Source organism: Diaporthe batatas, assembly GCF_019321695.1.
Source record: "Diaporthe batatas strain CRI 302-4 chromosome Unknown Contig00010, whole genome shotgun sequence".
In the NCBI taxonomy this organism is placed as follows: Eukaryota; Fungi; Ascomycota; class Sordariomycetes; order Diaporthales; family Diaporthaceae; genus Diaporthe; species Diaporthe batatas.
Genome location: NW_025408557.1, coordinates 1,477,920 through 1,497,520, shown reverse-complemented (window position 1 = coordinate 1,497,520; position 19,601 = coordinate 1,477,920). Strand labels below are relative to the sequence as shown.

At 59.2% G+C, this 19,601-nt stretch overlaps 5 protein-coding genes across 5 annotated transcripts; 2 read left to right on the top strand and 3 right to left on the bottom strand.

Annotated features, from left to right (window-relative positions):
• Window positions 1-72: 72 nt before the first annotated feature.
• On the top strand, window positions 73-3,565 carry KVR01_008604 (U2-type spliceosomal complex subunit CWC22). Its single transcript, XM_044792316.1, has one exon. The coding sequence runs from the start codon at window positions 352-354 to the stop codon at window positions 3,094-3,096; it is 2,745 nt and encodes a 914-aa protein (XP_044642371.1). The 5' UTR covers window positions 73-351; the 3' UTR covers window positions 3,097-3,565.
• Window positions 3,566-3,698: 133 nt separating this feature from the next.
• Window positions 3,699-7,088, bottom strand: KVR01_008539 (uncharacterized protein). The gene is made up of 2 exons (XM_044793352.1): window positions 6,554-7,088; window positions 3,699-6,462 (listed from the first exon to the last, which is right to left on the bottom strand). Exon 2 carries the CDS (start codon window positions 6,162-6,164, stop codon window positions 4,335-4,337), a length of 1,830 nt encoding a protein of 609 aa, XP_044642306.1. The 5' UTR covers window positions 6,165-6,462; window positions 6,554-7,088; the 3' UTR covers window positions 3,699-4,334.
• Window positions 7,089-7,963: 875 nt separating this feature from the next.
• Window positions 7,964-12,046, bottom strand: KVR01_008753 (4-nitrophenylphosphatase). The gene is made up of 4 exons (XM_044788113.1): window positions 11,407-12,046; window positions 11,311-11,332; window positions 11,175-11,243; window positions 7,964-11,103 (listed from the first exon to the last, which is right to left on the bottom strand). The coding sequence occupies exons 1-4, from the start codon at window positions 11,479-11,481 to the stop codon at window positions 10,340-10,342; spliced, it is 930 nt and encodes a 309-aa protein (XP_044642520.1). The 5' UTR covers window positions 11,482-12,046; the 3' UTR covers window positions 7,964-10,339.
• Window positions 12,047-13,721: 1,675 nt separating this feature from the next.
• Window positions 13,722-15,655, top strand: KVR01_008525 (uncharacterized protein). Its single transcript, XM_044781578.1, has one exon. It carries the CDS (start codon window positions 14,126-14,128, stop codon window positions 14,924-14,926), a length of 801 nt encoding a protein of 266 aa, XP_044642292.1. The 5' UTR covers window positions 13,722-14,125; the 3' UTR covers window positions 14,927-15,655.
• Window positions 15,656-16,656: 1,001 nt separating this feature from the next.
• On the bottom strand, window positions 16,657-19,589 carry KVR01_008501 (uncharacterized protein). The gene is made up of 4 exons (XM_044781884.1): window positions 18,473-19,589; window positions 18,346-18,404; window positions 17,302-18,284; window positions 16,657-17,179 (listed from the first exon to the last, which is right to left on the bottom strand). Exons 1-4 carry the CDS (start codon window positions 18,743-18,745, stop codon window positions 16,812-16,814), a joined length of 1,683 nt encoding a protein of 560 aa, XP_044642268.1. The 5' UTR covers window positions 18,746-19,589; the 3' UTR covers window positions 16,657-16,811.
• Window positions 19,590-19,601: the final 12 nt, after the last annotated feature.

The window sequence follows — 19,601 nt, the reverse complement described above, 5'->3', positions numbered from 1 at the left end:
ATGTCTCCCCGTCTCCCCCGTCTAGTGCCCTCAGAGTTACCTTGCTCTCCCAAGTCACAGCTGGTGGTGCACGGACCATCCCAGTACCCCCAGAAATTTGTTACCGTTAACAATTGCTTGATTTGTTAGACGACCAGCCGCCTCCCGAACTCTTCAAAAGCCCAACCATCTCACCACAACCCATCTCCCTGTTGCTGCCTTGCCAACATCCAGCAACGTCCATCCTCGAACGTTTGCTGCGATCATCAGCCTTCGGTGACCTGACGGATTGTGAAACCTTCAGGAGGACCTCGGCAAAGAGACACAGCCCTCGATCGGGACAGCAATCGACGGCTCGCTGTTGCCTTGGCCATGGCGACCGAGACGGCGTCGGTCGTGAGCGACCGCCACCTCGACGAGCGCTCCCCCAACCGTGTACCTCGATCGCCCCCGCGCAGGCGCTACGAAGACGACGGGCCCGACGACAGGGATGACGAAAGAGCACCCGTGAGAGGCGGCCGCGACCGCGACCGCGAGCACGACCAGCCGCGGCGCAAAGGCGGCGACAGCTACCGCCCCGACCGACCGCCGCCCAGGGGTGGCCGAGAGCAGCAGCTGCCCCGGCGCGAGCGCACCCCGCCCCCAGTTCCGACCGAGGAGCAGAAGCAGGCCGCAGCCAAGGCCGAGTACGACCGGCTGATCAACGCGCGCTCGGGGGGAACCTACATCCCGCCCGCGAGGCTGCGGGCCCTCCAGGCGCAGATCACGGACAAGACGACCAAGGAGTGGCAGCGTATGGCGTGGGAGGCCCTCAAGAAGTCCATCAACGGCCTGATCAACAAGGCCAACAGCCCCAACCTGAAGCTGATCGTGCCGGAGCTGTTCAACGAGAACCTGGTCCGCGGCAGGGGCCTGTTCTGCCAGAGCATCATGAAGGCCCAGGCGGCGTCCCTCCCCTTCACACCTATCTACGCGGCAATGGTGGCCATCGTGAACACCAAGCTGCCTGCGGTGGGCGAGCTGCTGGTCAAGAGGCTCGTGTTGCGGTTCCGCAAGGCGTTCCGTAGGAACGATAAGGCTGTTTGCCTCTCGACAACGGCGTTCCTGGCGCATCTCACGAACTTCCAGGTGGTATCTGAAAACTTGGTTGCGCAGATCCTCATTCTTCTGCTGCACAAGCCGTCCGACGACAGTGTCGAGATTGCGGTCAACCTGACCAGGGAGGTCGGTCAGTTCCTGGAGGAGATGAATGCGTCCATCGCCAGGGTTCTCTTCGACCAGTTCCGCAATATCCTGCACGATAGCGCCATTGAGAAGCGGGTGCAGTACCAGATCGAGGTCCTGTTCCAGCAGAGAAAGGACAAGTTCAAGGACAACCCGTCTATCAAGGAGGAGCTCGATCTGGTGGAGGAAGAGGACCAAATCACCCACAATGTTGAACTGCAGGGAGAGCTTGACGGCCAGGACAGTCTGAATATTTTCAAATATGACCCCGAGTACGAGCAGAACGAGGAGGAGTACAAGAAGCTCAAGGCGGAGATTCTGGGCGAGGGAAGCGATGACGAGGATGACAGTGACGATGAGGACGAGTCATCGGAGAGCGAGGACGAGGAGCAGAAGGCCGTCGAGATCAAGGACCAGAGCAACGCGGACCTGGTCAATTTGCGAAGGACGATCTACTTGACCCTCATGTCCTCTGCAGATTACGAGGAGTCAGTCCACAAGCTCCTGCGGATCCAGATACCGCCAGGGTTGGAGAAGGAGATACCGGAGATGGTGGTCGAATGCTGCAGTCAGGAGAAGACGTACACCAAGTTCTACGGTGGTATAGGAGAACGGCTGGCCAAGATCAACAGGATGTGGAACGAGCTTTTCGAGACTGCTTTTGCCGACTACTACGAGAAGATACACCGATACGACAGCAACAAGCTCCGGAACATCGCGAGGCTCTTCGGGCACATGTTTGGTTCAGATGCCATCGGCTGGCACTGCTTGTCAATCATCCATCTGAACGAGGAGGAGACCACGTCAGCATCTCGTATCTTCATCAAAATCCTGTTCCAGGAGATTTCAGAGGAGATTGGCCTGAAGAAGTTGCAAACTCGTTGCAGGGACCCGCTTCTGCAGCCCAGCCTCGAGGGCATCTTCCCACGGGGCGACGACCGGCGCAACATCCGCTTCTCCATCAACTATTTCACCTCCATCGGAATGGGTGCCCTCACAGAGGACATGCGAGAGTACCTCCAGAGTCTGCCGCCACCCGCCCTCCCCGCGCCAGCCAGAGTAGACGAGTCCGACTCGGACTCGGCGTCCAGTTACTCGTCCTACACGGGCTCGTCCTATTCTCGGTCTCGGTCTCGCTCCCGCTCCCGGTCGCGGTCGCGGTCGCGCACGCCTCCCCGGCGGGCCATCGACCGCCGCCGGTCATATTCTCGCAGTGTGACTCCACCTCGGCGCAACCAGAGAGAGAGATCGTACAGCCGCGACCGCAGCCTAACCCGATCGATCTCAACCGGCCGCTCCCGATCGCCGCCTCCTCGCCGAGATGCTCGGGACGGCGGTGCCCGCGGCCGCTCCATCACCCGCAGCCCGCCACCCAGACGCGCACCTGCCAGGGGCCGCTCGCCCAGCCGCTCATCGCGATCATACTCATCAGGAAGCTCACGCTCGCGCTCGCGCTCGCGCTCCCCGCCACCACGCCGCGCGGCACGGCGGTCCGTGTCCGCGTCCCGCTCTCCGACGCCACCCCCGAGACGCCGGCCGGCGGCCCGGTCCCCGTCGCGGTCGAGGTCGCGGTCGCGGTCGCGCACCCCTCCCCCGGCACGCCGCAGCGGCGCAGACAGCCACCGCGGGCGGTCTTATAGCAGGAGCCCGTCGCGGTCGCGATCACCGCCACCCAGGCGTGGAGGAGGAGGAGGAGGAGAAGGAGGCGCAGTGCGTCAGGACAACAGCAAACGGTCTCTCTCGAGGTCGGCGTCGCCACCGCGGCGCCGCGCGCGGCGGAACAGCTCGTCCGACGTGAGCGACGCCCCGCCGCCGAGGGGCGAGCGCAAGAGGCGGAACAGCAGCTCGAGCGTCGAGAGCGAGCGGAGGAGGAAGTATCGCAGGAGCGGCTGAGATGCCGAGGAGCAGATTGCACAGAGAGGGAGAGTCTAACAAGGTTCATAATTCGACAGGGCTCAGTGGGCCCGGAAGACCGCAGCATGGGGGATACAACTTACAAGTTGCCGGGCAGAAGTAGGACCCCATAGTGATGGACTGTGTCTCTATCACAACAGGAGGTTTCATTGGGTACCGCGGACTTTTAAAAACGGGGTTACAGACTGAAACTACGGTGGACCACAGTATATAGGCAAGCCTTGGATCCTCGAATTCTATCATGGCTCTCTAGCCCCTTGCCGCGCATACGTTGGCTCGTTTCCTTGTTGTGAAACGTTATGCGAGTGTGCCCACTGGGAACTTTATCTGACTCTGTGACTACGTGTGTGCCCATGTGTTCTTGACATGTCCGGACTGGTGGTTTTGGAGAAAGGGGTGGTGGTAGGAGGAGGTAGGACGAGGTAGGAGAAAAGGTCACCAGTATCAGTATTCCCTTGGAACCGACGTACTGTCTGTCCGCGACGGGAATGGAGGACCACCTCGTCGAGCTTGACCCGCTCTTTCTAGAATCGATTGAGGAGAGTAGCCTATATGTGGATGGATAAATAAGATACACGGTGACGAAATTGCTTGCCCCGTCACGACTCTCCGGTACTGCGCTTTGGAGCGTGCGACTGCAACACCAAAATGGCGACTGGATGATGGCTTAGCGGGGGGGTTGATGAACGGGGGCACCAGCGTCCTCGGCCTCTGCGGAGAGTGTAAATCTTTCTTGTTTCTTGTTTCTTGTTTCTTTTTTTGCGGGTCAAAAGTCGGTATCAGCCTCGACTTGACAGGAGGGCGGATGGAACATTATCTCATTTGTCTCATTGTCCCCCGTGTCTGCTGCCGCCTTGCGTGTACCACGACCCGCATGTGATATGTTTTGTTTGATGTTTATTTCAAGCTCCCCGACAAACTTCAAGTTCTTCCCCCATGCTGGTCAGACCCTCATATTCCTGCTGGACCATGTAATGTTTTTGGTATTTCTTCTTGCCCATTTTCTTTGCTTTTCAAATCGTTGCTGAGTATCCACTTCAATTCTCTTAAATCGGCCTTATTCCATTAGGTTTTGATGTTGCTGCATACCGAATATCTAAATCCTTCCCCGCTGAAATGTGTCTGTGGTATCATACCCAGTTCCTCGTATATCGCACTCCAAAGAAGATGCCGCTGTCAAATCAATGTAGACGTGGGAGGCCATCAAGCAGGCATGTCTACTCGCGCGGAGTCCCGTCCGAGCCCGCCATCGTGACGTCGTTTTGAGTTGAAGAGGCTGTCCAGTCCATTGACTCTGTGGTAGCATTGTCATCCACTCCGTTGGGAGTGGTGCCGCTGACTCCGTTCGTTGTGGGGGCGTCCTGACCGCTCAGTGCGATTTCGTCCCTGCACCTTTTGCACATGCAGATACCCCCAAGAGTTCCAATCATTAGATCACGTCTCTTCTGAACGGGTAAGTCGATGTCGCAGTAGTGGTTGAGGACCTCTTCGCCGGCCTTGACGCCGCCCGGCTGGTTGCCCACCACCTTGCGTTCCCGCGCCCGGAGCTTCATCCTGCCACTCCAGTCCCACGTCACGTTTGGGTCGCAGTCGTGGTTCGCCAAGCACCAGAAGGGGTGTACGGCCGCAAGCTCGGGTCGGCCGTTTTGAGGGTTCTGTCTTGCCGACGCCGTGCCTCTGAACTTGGAGTAGCAGGTGTTCAACACCCACAGATCGTATTGGGGAAGCGTCTGGTAGATGTCAATGTCCATCTTCTCGAGGATATGCAGCGGCGTCGCGACGTTGTACTCGAATGAGAATGGAAGAGTCCACTGGGGTGGCGGTCCTGCGTTGGGCGAGATGGAGATTGCGTTGGTGCCAGTTGCCACGAAGTCGCCCCATATATACTTGACGTTCTTCAGGTCCAGCGGGTGGACTTCTTGATGTGCTGCCAAGGCGAGAAGCCGGGCAAGGAGGAGCAGGTGGAGTGAATGTTCTGTTTCCGCAAGATCAGGGTCCTTGGCGATGGCATCAACATCCTTGTCGCAGACTGCCGGGTGGTAGAGCTCCTGTGCCTGATCGTGGCAGAACTGGTCGCAGAATACCGTGTCGTAGCATTCGGCACAGTTGACAGGCCCTCCCTTGGCGCTCAGCGGAGGAAGTTCAGTGCCACAAGCGTCACACACTTGATCCTTGAGCCTGTTGCTGGCCGTCAGGAGCGAGTACTCGTTTAGTACGGCTTCCCCGGGGCCAATGTCCTCTTTTGCAAACACGCCAAGCTGACTGGTGGTAGGGATGATCTCTTCGTCGTCTGTGTTGATTGCGGCCTCCAGTAGCACGGGCAGCTCCGATATGCGAACCTCGCATTTTGGGGCCATGGTTGCGAGCTCCTGGTTCAGGAACGACAGGCTCTCCTCAGAGAAGCGGTCTGGCTCATGGTTGTTCCAAGGGTAGACCTCCCTCCGCACGTTGCCCCACTCAGGGAGCTGTCCAACATCGACATCTTGGGTCTGCAGTCTTCCACGGGCCATTGTCAATATGTGGTCTTTGTTGTTGAGCAGCTCTTGGTTGTTGGGTGATGCTGCAAGGCCACGCTCGCAATAAGCATGGGCACTGCTCAGACACCCGCAGAGCAGCAGGCTGAGGGAGATTATCTGGTAGCACCGGACGGAAGCTACGGCGGCAATCTCCTGGAAGAACTCGGGGCCCTGGGGGCCGTAGCCGTTGACCATATCTCCGGAACCTTGGCGGAGGGCGCCATGGTGGAGGACCTCGGGCAGGGCGGTTGGGGAGGATGAGTAAGGCTCGAGGGCCTGGACAGCCTGTTCATGATACTCAAAGCTCTCGTTGCGGACCTCGTCGGTCAGGAGCAGGGCGCGGTAGGCATCACCGGCGGCGAGGTCGGGGTAGCCAAGGTTTGAGTAGACAACGGCACGCTGGAGATAGCGTATCAGGTCGTAGGGCGACTCGACCAGGAGATCGGTCAGCTGCTCGCGGCGGTCCAGAAGAACGGAGTATTCGGCGTCGTCCTCAGTAGTGTAAGAATTTGTAGCATCGTCAGATTCCATGGTGGGGCGAGTTTGCAGGGGCGTTGAAAGGGCCAAAGCGTGTCCAGACAGCTCGCATTGCGTCCTCAACAGGCGTGCGGGAGCAGCATGGACGAGAGCAGGTCAGCAGGGCAAGGCCTGGAGGAGGGCAGTCTCTGGCTTTTGGACCCGAGGGTGGTGGTGGCGGTGGTGGTGGTGGTGGTGGGGAGCCCGGGTGAGTTTGAGTTGGCGGGCGTACTGTGGCAGGTCGGATATGCCTTCCTGAACGAGGGCCAGGGGGGTTCAAAAGTGCAGGTTATGCACGCACGCAAAGGCAAGCCTGCTCAGTGGAAACGAAGGTCAGAGCGAACAAGAACTGGCGAGGTGCAAAACAGGGCCGCAGTGAGGTTGTATTGGGACTTCCGACTGACTGGGCCGTTGTGGGAGCGAGTGGGTACAGCCCGGTAGGTTTCTTCGGTCCCTGGCCCAGGTGCAGGGCAGGGGCGGGAAGGGCTGGCTGGGTTTGGGCGTGTGCTTGGGCTGGCGCGGCGGGATGTGGATATGGGAGTGGGATGTGGGCTTGGTGGGATGTGGGACGTGGGTTTTGGGCTGTTGTGGGTTTTGGGATCGTGCTTGCGAGAGTCCCAGAGAAAAGCTGGGCCGGCGGGCACCCAGGCTGGTGTTGGGTGGTGCTGGCTGGTGCTGGCTGGTGCTGGCTGGTGTGCTGGAAGGGGCAACAGGGGCACCTGAGTAAGTTATAAGTAAAGTGGACGACTGATCGTGAGGGTGGCAAAAGCCAAAGCCAGGCGACGGGCTGGGCAACCCCTAGACAGAATAGTTGATACACCAAAACACACCACCCCCAAACATATCGCTATAAATTAGGTGTTCCTATAGGGTTTTCATAAATTGAATTACACCAATCAATTACTTTTCTTCGGTATATTATCTAGTTTATATCCTATTTCCTTAAGTCTATTAGTTATTATGGTAGTTAATGATAAAGTTGGTGGGTGTAATGGAGGGTATGTGAAAAGGAGTGCGGGGGTGGTGTGTTTTGGTGTATCAACTATTTTGTCAAGGGGTTGCTGGGGGACGAGAAGAGACGGGGCCCTGGGGCAGCACCTGGTGCGCTTCCCGGTCAAGGCGACCCGGCGTGGGCGGCGGCATTGCTGGATTTTTAAGTGTATGTGCTGTCTGCAACAAGCATTTGCGGTTGGGATGGGGATGGGGATTGGGATTGGGATTGGGATTGTTGTAAGCCTTGTGGCCCGTGGCCTGCCAGCATGGGACAGAAGCATGGGCTGCATGGGAAAGGACCCCTGCCCCGATTTGAATTCTCGTCAGCAGATAGGAGCGTGCTGTGTAACTCGGACGTTGGGCCCTGGTAGTAGCATGGTGCCGGGTGCTACTGCCCGCCGCCCGCCGCCCAGGCACGCACAGTCTGCCAATGTACCCGTGCTGTACAGTTCCTGTACAGTTCCTGGTACTCGGTATGTTGGCATCTACCACAGCATCCGGACAACCTTGGAAGCCACGCTGCTGCTGCTCTACCTGTCTACCTACCTGGGCAGGTACCTAGGCCGCATGCAAGACCAACCAACCCCACTGATCCATTTCCCAACGTCCAAGGCAGAAAGTCGTCATCGGGGTCACGACTCACCCCCAAGGGGCTGGCGCGAGCATTAACCACAATAACAACCCTTGGGGGGATAAGACAGGCAGGCAGGCAGGCAGGCAGGCTGTTGCAAGACTGGCCATATGTAGCATGTATGTGTGCGGCAGGGCGAGCCAGATGGAGTCTGCACGGCAGATCGGGCCCTCGAAAACGGACCATATTGGTCGAGCAGGCCATGGGCAATCGTCACCCTGCATGGAGCCGACGTCTGCCTCGCAGCTCCCATCCTTGGCCCCAGTCCTCCAGTCCTCTTGTGTCGCTGCCTCTTTCTGCGCCTGTCTCGATGTCTTTCTCATCTCGTCATCCGATTTCCCCATCTTCTTTTCCCCGGCCCATCTCGCATATCCCATCTCCCGATTTCCCATCCCAGATCTCCCATGTCAGGGGCTCAGGCCCGACAACAACTCCCGCCTCGACCTGCAAGTCTTTTCTTCTTCTCGTGCGGTAGCCTGCCTGCCTACATCATATATTGAACTGTACGCGCACACATCATGCACCCCCCTTCCCTCCCCCCCATCAGCGTAGCACCATGTCCTTTTGTTTCAACAGTCGTTGGTTTTGGCATTGGACCTGATCAGCACTGTCACTTTCCGCCCGCACCAGCCCCAGCAAACGAGGCCCTTGGCGTCGACGACCTGGTCTCAGCCGCTAGTCCCAGGCCCAGATCGTTCTGGGCTCCCCGTGCTTGCCAGGCCCGAGGGAACGACGTCCCATCCCCAAACCCCTGGCCCTGACGGAATCGAGACAGCCCGCCAGTACATCTACAGCAGCCTGTTTGTTGACCGGTCAGCCGGTGTGGGGGAGGGGGCCAAGAGACGAGTCAAGAGACGAGGCAAGAGACCAGGCCGCTACCACTCCCCCGCGCATCCGGCGCCGACGTGGACCTCATGCGCGCCGGCAAGGTCGCAGATCTGCCTTGCCAGACTGCCAGGCCACCACACAGTAGTCAGATACTCCGTACGGTTAACCAGCCCGGCCACCCCACCATCCTCTCAACTCAACTTCCCAAGTCACACGCCCACACGCTCCCTGGCTCCCTGGCCCCAACCAGGCGGGCTCGCAGCTGGCTGCCAGCATGCCGTGGATGAGACGTCAGGTCACGACCCCGCCAGTTTAGCACTGGACCCTTGGGCAAGCTACCCTTCCAATCGGGGGAGCTCTGAGGACCCTGGATTCGGGACAAACTTTTCAGGGTCCTTGGTTCCAAGGTCCTTTGGATTCATCCTAGTACATATAAGCGTGCGACCGTCACATCTTGGTTACGCAACCAGATCTTCAGGGCTCACCACTGCGATCCCAGCTCGTATCGTCATGGCTGCTTCTGCTTCCTCATTGACGGCCCATTTGCCGTGTGACCAGCTGTCCCTTCATCTTGCTGTAGCAGACTGCTCCAGCCTGCGCCAGATCACGATCCACGGAGCCATCTTGACCCAGCGCCGTTGATATCCGGCCCGTCGGGCATCGCTGTTGTTTCGCGAGGCCGGGGCGTGCAGCCAGGCCGGTCACATGTCATGTCATATCATTGGCATGGCGTGGTATTGCATGGCGGAGACGCTGTCAGTTGACAGTGCCATCAGATAGCAGGGGACTGTACAAAACTGTAGTCGTCTGTACCGGCCGTATACGACAATGATGCGCGCTCTGTGTCTCCTGCCGCCCTCCATGTGTCTCTGTCCTGCTTGGAAGACCAGGATGCCCTGCAGGTGCCTGCACGCTCCACACCTCATCATCGGCACCCAGCGAACCCCTCTGTCGCCCGCCAAGAGAGAAAAAACTTTATCAATCAGGGTCCAGCTATGACGTCGTTGTGGGATGCCCGCCGTCCAGCGCGCATGCCGACCTCGTGCGACACATTGCTTTTTGCATGTATGCATCGCACGCACCCATCACCACAGGCGTCATTTGCGCTCGGGACTTGGTGTTCGGATGAATCAGATGCAGTGCACTGCAGTAAAGAACAGGGGACAGCGGTGATGGGAATTAATCATCGATATGGAGGGGGGGGGGGAGAAGAATGGGGGAAAACAGAGCGACGGAGCCACTGTCAGCCACCGTGAGCCACTGGTTATCGTGGCCCATCTTGTCTACGCTACTATGTACAGGAACATCGACAAAAGATCGCCACGGCAACTCTGATTTCCGTTTTCTCGGGGTGTGGACGCACCATCATGTAGGCCTACGGATCCGCTCCATGCCTTGATGCCTGATGGTGTGGGGTGCAGAGGTATGCAACTCAAAATTGTGTGATGCCGCGGTGGCTCACACATGTCTCTCGCTCCCAGGCTCCGTGCAAGCTCAGGACACTTCCTGATTTCCGGATTCCCAACCCGCCAGGCGCGCCTGACAATCAAGGGTCACCCCGTCTTCTGCGCTGCGAACAGCTCAAGCATGACCCGCCAGGTTTGGTGATTGACAGGGCGGTTGCAGGTGGCGTCCACGGGAACTAGGCGCGCCGTGTCGCCACCGCCCTGGGCCCCAAACAAACTGCCCGTTGCGGCATCCCGGCGTCCCGGCGCCTCGGCAACCCGCCTCCCCATCCCTAGATGCCTTTCTCGGCCAGGTCACTCAGCTTGTCCACGTAGTATGCTGGCACGGCCACGGCGCCTTCTGCTTCCCAGTCCGCCTTCTTGCTGACTCCCGTCAGAACCGCCAGCGTGCCGCCCAGCTTGCCCTCGATGCCAAACTTGATGTCCGTGTCCAGCCGGTCACCGATCATGCACGTCCGGGCCCGGTCAAGATGGAACTTGCCCTCCACCGCGTCCATCATGGCCTGGCTCGGCTTGCCCAGGGCCAGCGGCTGCTGCTTGGTCATGTTGGTCAGGGGCACGAGCACGGAGCCGGCGCCGGGGAAGAAGCTGTGGTTCATGGGCAGGGTGCTGTCGGTGTTGGTGGCCAGATACCGGGCGCCCCGCGCGATGTACTGGTACGCCGTCGCCAGCTTGAGGTAGTTGACGTGGAAGTCCAGCCCGGCCAGCACGACACCCACGTCCGGGTCCAGTAGCGACCCGTCCGCGAGCCCCGCGAAGTCGGCCTCGGTGATGTCGCGCCGGAAGGCCGGGTCCGTTCCGCCGACGATGGCGACGCCCTCGGACCGCAGTTCCGTCTCGATGCCCGACTCGCCCAGTACGAACACCTTGTTCCGCGGGGGCGGCAGCGCCATGATCCGGCTGATGTAGATGGCGGCCGAGTACGCGGAGCCAAAGACGTCGTCCTCGGACGCCGGGATGCCCTTGGCCTCAAACTTCTTGAGGTAGTCGGCACGCGCCTTGGTCGAGTTGTTTGTGACGAAGACGGTCCGCTTGCCTGCGCTCATTGTCAGCCCTCGCGAGCTCGGGTGGTGATTGTGAGAGACTCATGATCCGAGGACGCCAGACCTTTTGACCTCAGCAGCTGTATTGTCTCGACGATGCCAGGGAACAGGTGATCGCCCGACCAGAGAACTCCTGTCCGCGCGCCTCGTCAGCAACACCGCCAGTCAAGACACTCTTGTGCCCCAGTCCAGTGACACACCATCACAGTCTAGTAGGAAAGTCTGGACTCAGTGTCAGTATGCGAGCAATGCCCGGCAAGCACACAGCCGCCTCAGAAGGACGGGAAATGACGCACATCAAATTTGTCGAGGAACTCGTTGATGGCGTTGCCGTCGCCGGTGAGGTACTTGGGCGCTTGAGAGGCAGCCATTTCGAGTTGAACAAGTCTATGTCTATTGTCTAGAATGAGCGATGCGTCTTGGGCTGTCTATGAGGTGAGGTGTTCCACGTTTCCGTGCGAGTCGTGGCCGGGCTTGTCACGGATTTGGGCCTGTTTGGAGGAAGCCGCAGCGCTAACAATAATCGAGTGGTCCCACAACCCGGCGCGCAGCTTCGGCTCCCCTTCCTCCTGCTCTGATGCGATGCGAAGCCCCATCCTGGGTCGATCTGGCCTCACCAAACGCCTATGCTTTGTCTCAGATCGCCCAGTCAAGCAACTGCGGTGCTGTGCTGTTAGATTGAAATTGTTTTCGGGTCTATCGGCTGCGAACTGCCAGACCCAAGCAGGTGGTCAACGCACGCAGCCTTGGACCCCCACGCGGCGAGCACCCAACGGCGGTCCCGCCCCCGCCCCCGTGGACTTGCAAATGCAGCTTCGGCACAAAGACCTCGTTTGTTGGCCAGCCAAGGACCACTGGCATACGAAACTCAAAAATCCAGCAGCCCGTACTGCACTAAGTTCTAGCCGGACCGGCCCACCGGGAACGGGAAGGGGGGGCAGTTGTACAACACCGATGCCACTGCCGCGTTCGCCAAAGGGAGCTCGGGCACTATCCGGCCGCCCAAAGAGGGTCAACGGGCGCACGATGACGACAATGGCGCTCTGCTGACGGCCCGAGGACAGGTCGACGGAAAAGTCGAGGGCCGCCGTGGTCCCGATGGCCACGATCACGATGCTGCTTGAACAATTGCTCCAGCCTGCCTGCCTGTCAAACGACCTGCATCTCCATCCGAAAAGATATCCTGCTGCGTTGCAAGGTCTCGGGGTTGAATGTCGGGGGCGGCGGATCTGCCGCCTGTCCCCGATGGTGTTGTGCTGGCTGGCTGGCCGGTTGCTGCTCCCAGCCCTGTTGCCGTATTCAATGCGCATCTTTCACTTAGGTCACCTAGCTCGCAAGGTCGGGCGAATCAGCCCAGACGGTCAAACACCATCCTCATCGTTGGGCGACGCCTCGAAACGATGATCCCTACGCCGGCTTACTCATGGTCCATGCCGTCCGCTGGAGCCAGCAAGCATCTACGTGTAAGACCGTCCACACCACGCCGCCCCGCGGACCCTTGGGGGTGAGACAGGGAGCTCAAAGCTCGTCAAGATGCATGTGAAGAAGGGCTGCCCTCGATTAAGCATGCAGCACATCGAGGCCCAGTCTCATCGAGATCGCTGCCCGTACCTTACATGCCAGCAGTGATGGGAAAATAAGGTTTCGAGATCTGCCATATTGTTCATGGTACAACGTCACCCTTACATCAGTCCAACCGCAAAGAACTCTGTGCCTCCACTGCGCGGAGAGACTTGCTCGATGTGCCTCAAACAGCCAAACAGTCATCATCCACGGGCTAAGTTTCCTCCTTGGAGGGCATGAAAGGCACAAAGAAGGCCAAGAACGACTGCGGTGGGTCAAAGTCGCACGCCCAACGGCCCAACGACGGGCTTTTCTCAATAGGGCGACGATGGACAGCCAGGCCCCGGCTCCATCTGGCTGGCACCGCACAATATTAGGCCTGGCCCGTAGCATCGGTAGTGCAATATCGTCACGAAGCCGTTAAAGACGGAGCGGTAAGTCACGGGTGTACGTGCCCAAGGCGGCATGCCAATAATGTCTCCTCACCTTCGTCCTCACCTTGTCTGCTTGTCTTCGACAGTGGACTCCGATATGACCAGGATCTAGGATCGACATTGGCGCCGTGGCGGTAAAGCGAGCCGAAGTCCTTCTGACATGTCGTCTTTATCTGATACTGGCTGCGGGCATTTGATGGCTAGTCCTGACTGTTGTGGCTTGCGGAAGAGCTATCATTTTCTTGTGGTTTTCTTATCAATTTACCCGCGTTGAGTGGAGGTGGAAGGGGACAATCAACAGCGTGCGCGTGTATTAGTAGGAGAGTAGAAATATAGTCTCCGCCGTTACAACAACACCTTTTTTCCACATATCACTATTCATGGTCTGAGAGCCAGCCAGATAGAAAGAAGAAGCGGGCAGAATACCATCGAAAGTTCTTGCTGGCATAGGTATCGGACCCCCCTCCCCCTACCCACAAGCCTGCTTGTCCCCTGGCCCCTGCTTCCCTGCAGCCACAGTCTTATCGATAGCAATACAGCCTGGAAATCCAGCAGGACAGGTCTTCCCTACCCCTCTGACCCTCTCTGCCCCTCCACTGACTGACAGGAGTCAACTGGAGTTGGGCAGCCCGGGGTGGAATCAAACGGACGCTCGCCGTCTTTCGTCACCGTCTATCTTCGCACCGAGGGAAACTTTTCCCCAGTCCACGTCTGCTTTATCTTGATCCACACTGCAGCACAAGTAAACGACCTCACCTCAACAGCCGTGCTCCCCACAGCTGGTCTTCTCGCGTACTCTCACACAACAACGTCTCATAATCCTCTCGCACGGCCAAATCGCGCATCGGTATCCGTACTCCCCCACGGCTAACCCCCATCACCGCCCGCCGCCCAATCCTCGGTCTGATACATCACACCCACAGCCTGCATCTCTAGGCCACTCACCGGACAGCTTCGTTACTTCATCCCAAAGGCCCAGGCTGTCACGCACGCACGGCCGAGAAGCACACCAGCCACAATGCCTAACCACGGACAAGCCAACCTCTACCCTTTCCCCGATGTCCCTGCCCTGGCAACCGCCCTGCGCACATATGTGATCCAGTGCCAGAGCGCAGGAATCACCCGCCACAACTCCTTCAAGGTCGCCGTATCAGGCGGTTCGCTGCCCAAGACCCTCGCCCAGGCCCTCCTGAGCCCGCCCTCTGGGCCCGAGGACGCTGTCAAGTGGGACAAGTGGGAAATCTTCTTCGCCGATGAGCGCATCGTGCCCCTGGACCATGAGGACTCCAACTACGGCCTGCTCAAGAAAGAGCTGCTGGACAAGATCCCAGCGGACCAGGGCAAGCCCACCGTCCACCCCATCAACAAGGACCTTCTGTCCAAGGAGAGCCTCGAGGTCGCCGACAACTACGAGCAGATCCTCGTCGCCTCCTTTGCCAGCCGCGACAGCGTGCGCCTGCCCATCTTCGACCTGCTGCTGCTCGGCTGCGGGCCCGACGGCCACACCTGCTCGCTGTTCCCGGGCCACGAGCTCCTGCGCGAGACGACCGCCTGGGTCGCCCCCATCGAGGACAGCCCCAAGCCCCCGCCAAAGCGCATCACCCTGACCCTGCCCGTCGTCACCCACGCCGTGCGCGTCGCCTTCGTGGCCACCGGCGGCGGCAAGAAGGGTGTCATGAAGCAGATCTTCGAGGATGGCGCCGCCTCCGGCCTCCCCTGCGCCCTGGTTAACGAGCAGACCGGCGACCGGTGCAGCTGGTTCGTCGACGAGCCCGCCGTCGAGGGCGTGGCGTACCCGAAGCGCGGGTTTAACCTCTAGGCGAGGGAGACAGAGAAATGGGACCGCGCCTGTGCGTTTGCTGTCGACGACAAGAGCCCTCACCCGGCGCGAGCGAGGTTCAGGAGCCTGAGCTACGGATCGGAGGGTCGTTGATACCCCACGTCCCTCCCTGGTGGTGGGGTCAAGCGAGATGCCTGATGAGGTGGGAGTCGAGGCAGCATGGGCATAGTTCTCGCCCTCGCTGCTTGGTTGGAATGCCTCTAAAAAGAAAGAAGAAAGATCATAGACGGGGGTTTTAACGGTTGTTGTCGGAGGACTTGTTCGATTCTTTTGGGGCGCCCAGGCTGATGTCGATTTACACTTGCGCATGCACGAATGCACGCATGCACACACACTCAAACACTCCCTCTCATCCGTTCACACAACCTCTCCAACACTCCCGCGCCCTTTCACACATGCAGCTCATTTGGCTGGTTCCTCATTCGTCCTTGCAACAGCCGTTTTTGACATCCCAGATATCCCAAATCCCACGCTCAGCACATGGTTATGAAGGTCATGACGAAGAATACGGTTTTAGATAACGAAGAAGTCGCCTGTCGACACGGGGGAAAAAACACAGGCACATGCCGTTTTGGGGAGAAAACGCAGCAGAGAGTGACGGGGCCAGAGGACGTGTCTGCTCATGTTTGCGGCCGGTCTTCGGTTCCCTAGGGGGCATTGTAGATAACAAAATGGCAGCCATGTGAAATGCTATCTGCTATATGGCCACCATCCAGGTCGCAATCTGGCCTTTTCCGTGGAAATATTAGGTGCGGAGTGACAGCATTATCAGCGTCCGACCTCGATCTACGACACATGGCCGGTGCGGGAGAGGTTCGCCGGATCATTGCTATCCACATTGACTTTTCACCTTGCTCGAGTGACGCCACGAGACAATTCGCATAGACCCTGGCCGCGCGCACAGCAATCCGTGACAATTCTTTGTCCTTCTTTGCGCTTTTCCACAGCTCAATGACGCCGAATAGTCGGTCAATCGATCAACCTGGCCGGTCAACAACAACACGGAGACCCAGGCCACCACGCAGACATCAAGTTATTATTCGCCAAGTGAAAAGCGACAAAGCACCGAGTGCACATGTATCGATCTGTCAACCCAATTTCCGACGGCCCAAATTCCAGCAAGCCTTGTCTAAGAAACAAGGGGAAAAGGGGGGTGTCAGATTCAGCACTCGTATATTCCATCTCTCCTCACTGCTCCTCACCAGCACAAGATGGCAGTTTTACTCGCCCAAAAAGTTTTCCATATCGTGGTACCACCGATTGCTACCTCGCCCACCAGGCAGGTCTCGGGCCTGATGCCTCGCAGGGGGGTCGGGGGTTGGTGTGCTGACACGTGAAAGCAACCCCCCCCCTCTGTGATGAAGTAGAGTTCTGCCAATGGGCAGTCCCCGCTCCAAGGTCAGACAGCTCGGGAGAAAGGAAAATGTCGAGTGGTTGATGATGGATCACCGGTTCTAAATGATGCCACTGCGAAAAGGAAACCGCAGTTTAGATGGCCATTGCCGTTTCGTGCTAGAATCTTTTGGCGAGCATAAGGGATGGATGTTTCGCTAGACTTGATTTTCGACAGCTGGTGCCAGTGGCATCTCCGCCCTCGTCCAGCTAGCATAGCACTGCAGCCCGGGAAGAAATGGAGGGTGTGAGGGATGGGTTGCTGGAAATGGCCTGCAACAGTGGCTACGAGAAGGCCAACAACATGCACGCGGGAAAATTCACCGCAATATTTGAAGTCCACGTCTATGTCATTGCCAAAAACTGGCTCTCTAAGGACTTGGCTTACACGTTGATCTATCCGCTGTCTGGACACGCACATTTGCGTGTTGTGGCATGGTCATCCAGTTCCCACCACTCCTGGGGTCTTCCCTCAACTGAGTTTCTTCTCCCTGATAAAGAAAGAAGACACAAACGCCAATGCCGCGGGGATCGCCTGGAACCCAAAGACGGTCACGGTGGCCATCTGGTAGCAGCGGCGGACGACCTCGGCCGTCTGTGGCGGCAGCTGGGAGATGTAGTCGAGGCTCTCGCGGACGCGGCTCTCGATGTCGCGGGCGTCCTGGCCGGAACCGAGCTGCGCGGCCAGCTGGGACCGGAGGACCTGCTGCAGGATGGCCGAGGCGACGCTGACGCCGATGGCGGACCCGAGGGAGCGGAAGAGGTAGCTGCAGGCGATGACGACCGCCGCGTCCTCCTTGGCGGCGTTGGAGATGAGGGCCACCAGGCTCGTGGTGATGCCTGCAGGGCGAGGTGCGGTTAGTCCGAAACTGCGTATGCGGATAGCATGACGGGACAAGATATAGCAAGAAAGAAAGTCTATAGAGGTAGGTTGAGGAGACCTCGGGAAACAAGTTACTTACCAGTCCCAGCCCCCAGGGCCAGGATCCCCAAGGCGATCGAGGTACCGGCCTCCGACTTCAGCCAGGGCCCAGAGAACAGCACCATGGGCACGACGCTGAAGAAGAGCAGGCCCCAGCCGGCGACATTCATCCAGAAGAAGCGGCCGGTCCGGCGCATGACAAGGCCAGAGCCCAGCGAGGCGCTGACGCCAAAGATGGAGCCGGGCATCAGCAGCAGCCCGGCCTGGACGGCCGACACGCCGTCGACGGCCTGGTACAGCAGGGGGAGGAAGAACAGCACGGGCATCTGGCCCAGCACGCCGAAGAAGTTGCAGAGGTAGGCGGCGAAGAGGGAGCGCTCGAAGATGATGTGGCCCGGGGCAAAGGGGTGGGAGGCGACGCGGACCTCGACGAAGAGGAAGGCGGCGAAGAGGGCCGGGGAGACGGCGAGCGGGACGATGGTCTGCGTCTTGGCCCAGCCCTCGTTGCTGCCGTTATCGAGGCCGAGGAGGAGGCACAGGACGGCGGACACGAGGAAGAAGGCGCCCAGGAAGTCGACGCGGGCGAGCTTCTCCCTCCAGTGGGAGTGGTCCCTCTTGGGGAGGTGGAGCACCGAGTAGACGGTGACGAAGGCCAGCATGACCACGGGCACCTGGCCGATGAAGGACCACCGCCAGCCCAACGAGTCGGCGAGCAGGCCGCCCAGGGGTGCACCAGTGGCAGTGCCTGCGCCGAAGATGATGTTCATGTAGCCCTGCCAGACGCCGCGCTCGCGGAGGGGCACAATGTCAGTCAGCAGGATGGAGACGACGGCGTTCATGCCGCCGCCCCCGATGCCAGCCACGGCCCGCGAGACGACCAGCTGGGTCATGTCCTGGGCCAGCCCGCAGCCCAGGCAGCCCAGGCCAAAGACGACGTAGGAGAAGAGGAGGCACTCCTTCCTGCCGAAGATGTCGGAGAGCTTGCCGTACAGGGGCTGGCAGCTCGTCAGGGTCAGGAAGTAGCTTTTGACCACGCCGTCAGTCCTGTCCAGGTTACCGGCACGGAGTACTTGGTAGAACTCACGCTGTGGCTATCCAGCTGGTGGAGTTGAGCGCCTTGAGGTCGCTCCCGATCTTGGCGTACTGCAGTTCCCCTCACGTCAGTGACATGGTCGAGTCGAGGAGGATCAGCATCTGGACGGGATGCTTACTGTCGCCACGGCGAGAAGCTGGTCGAGGGCACACAGGAAGATGCCAATGCCTATGGCGGGCAACAGGATGTGCAGCCTCTTGGCCATCTCGGGAATGCCCTCCCGCGCGACCTCGCCGCCGCCATTTCCCGCTGGGGGGGCGTCACGGCCCCCCTCGACGGCCACGGCCGTGTCCGATGAGCCTGACGTCGAAGTGCCAGGACTGGCGCCGGCCTCGTCGGGACGGTCCGGGCGCAGGAGCGGGCTCGTTTCCGTGGGCTTGTCTACGGCCATTTCGAGCTGAGAGGGGAATCGCGAGCCTACAGGAGTGGTGCTTGGGAACAACCAGCAGACGCGAGAGGGCACAAGAACCCAGCCAGACGCATTTCGTCATCCGGAGTTTGTGTATCGCGGGGCACTTTGCCGCGGCCGGCCGATTGCGGGGACAAGTACGGAGTAGTGCGTCGCTTCCGGATGGTCGACCGGCTTATCGCACTTGCCGGCGCCGGCAGTCTCTGTGTCCCGGCGACGGCTTCATCACGGGCTTAACAACGGGCGTAACGGGCTCGTACTGGATGTCGTACTGGACGTCGTATGTATGCAGACAATTATTCTCGCAGGATCTCGGTGTTTTAATTTTCTGTCACACATATGAAGGTACTATGGTACTAGTATAGATGCTCAAGCCAGCAAACACCTTCGTGGAAGGAGTCGACGGGTGGGGCCATGTGGAAATTGTTGGATGCCCTCAGGATGATGTGTGATGTGCTGACCAGGGCTGCCAGGTCTCTGGTCACACATCGTATACCTGCTGCAGGCTACCGGTCGCTCATCAAAATAGACACGGCGCCATCTCACTGCGTGGGATTTATGTCGTCGGCTGGACGCAGGTACGGTTGCAACGGCGTCCGAGCTGGTGGCCCCCAACAAGCAGGCTCCCTGGCAGCAAGTCAGCAAGCCTGTGGCTCCTTCTTGTCTTGTTAGCCACACCCCTGCCTTCCTTGCTGCTTGGCCCGGCTGCCATCCCACCTCTGCTGCTGCTGCTGCTGCTGCATCTGGCCGACAACCAACACCAGACGAACCATCCACCCATCCTTGGGAGTGGTGGGAATCTTGGCCCTTCCAACCCTTCCCGAAAGTACTACGCAGT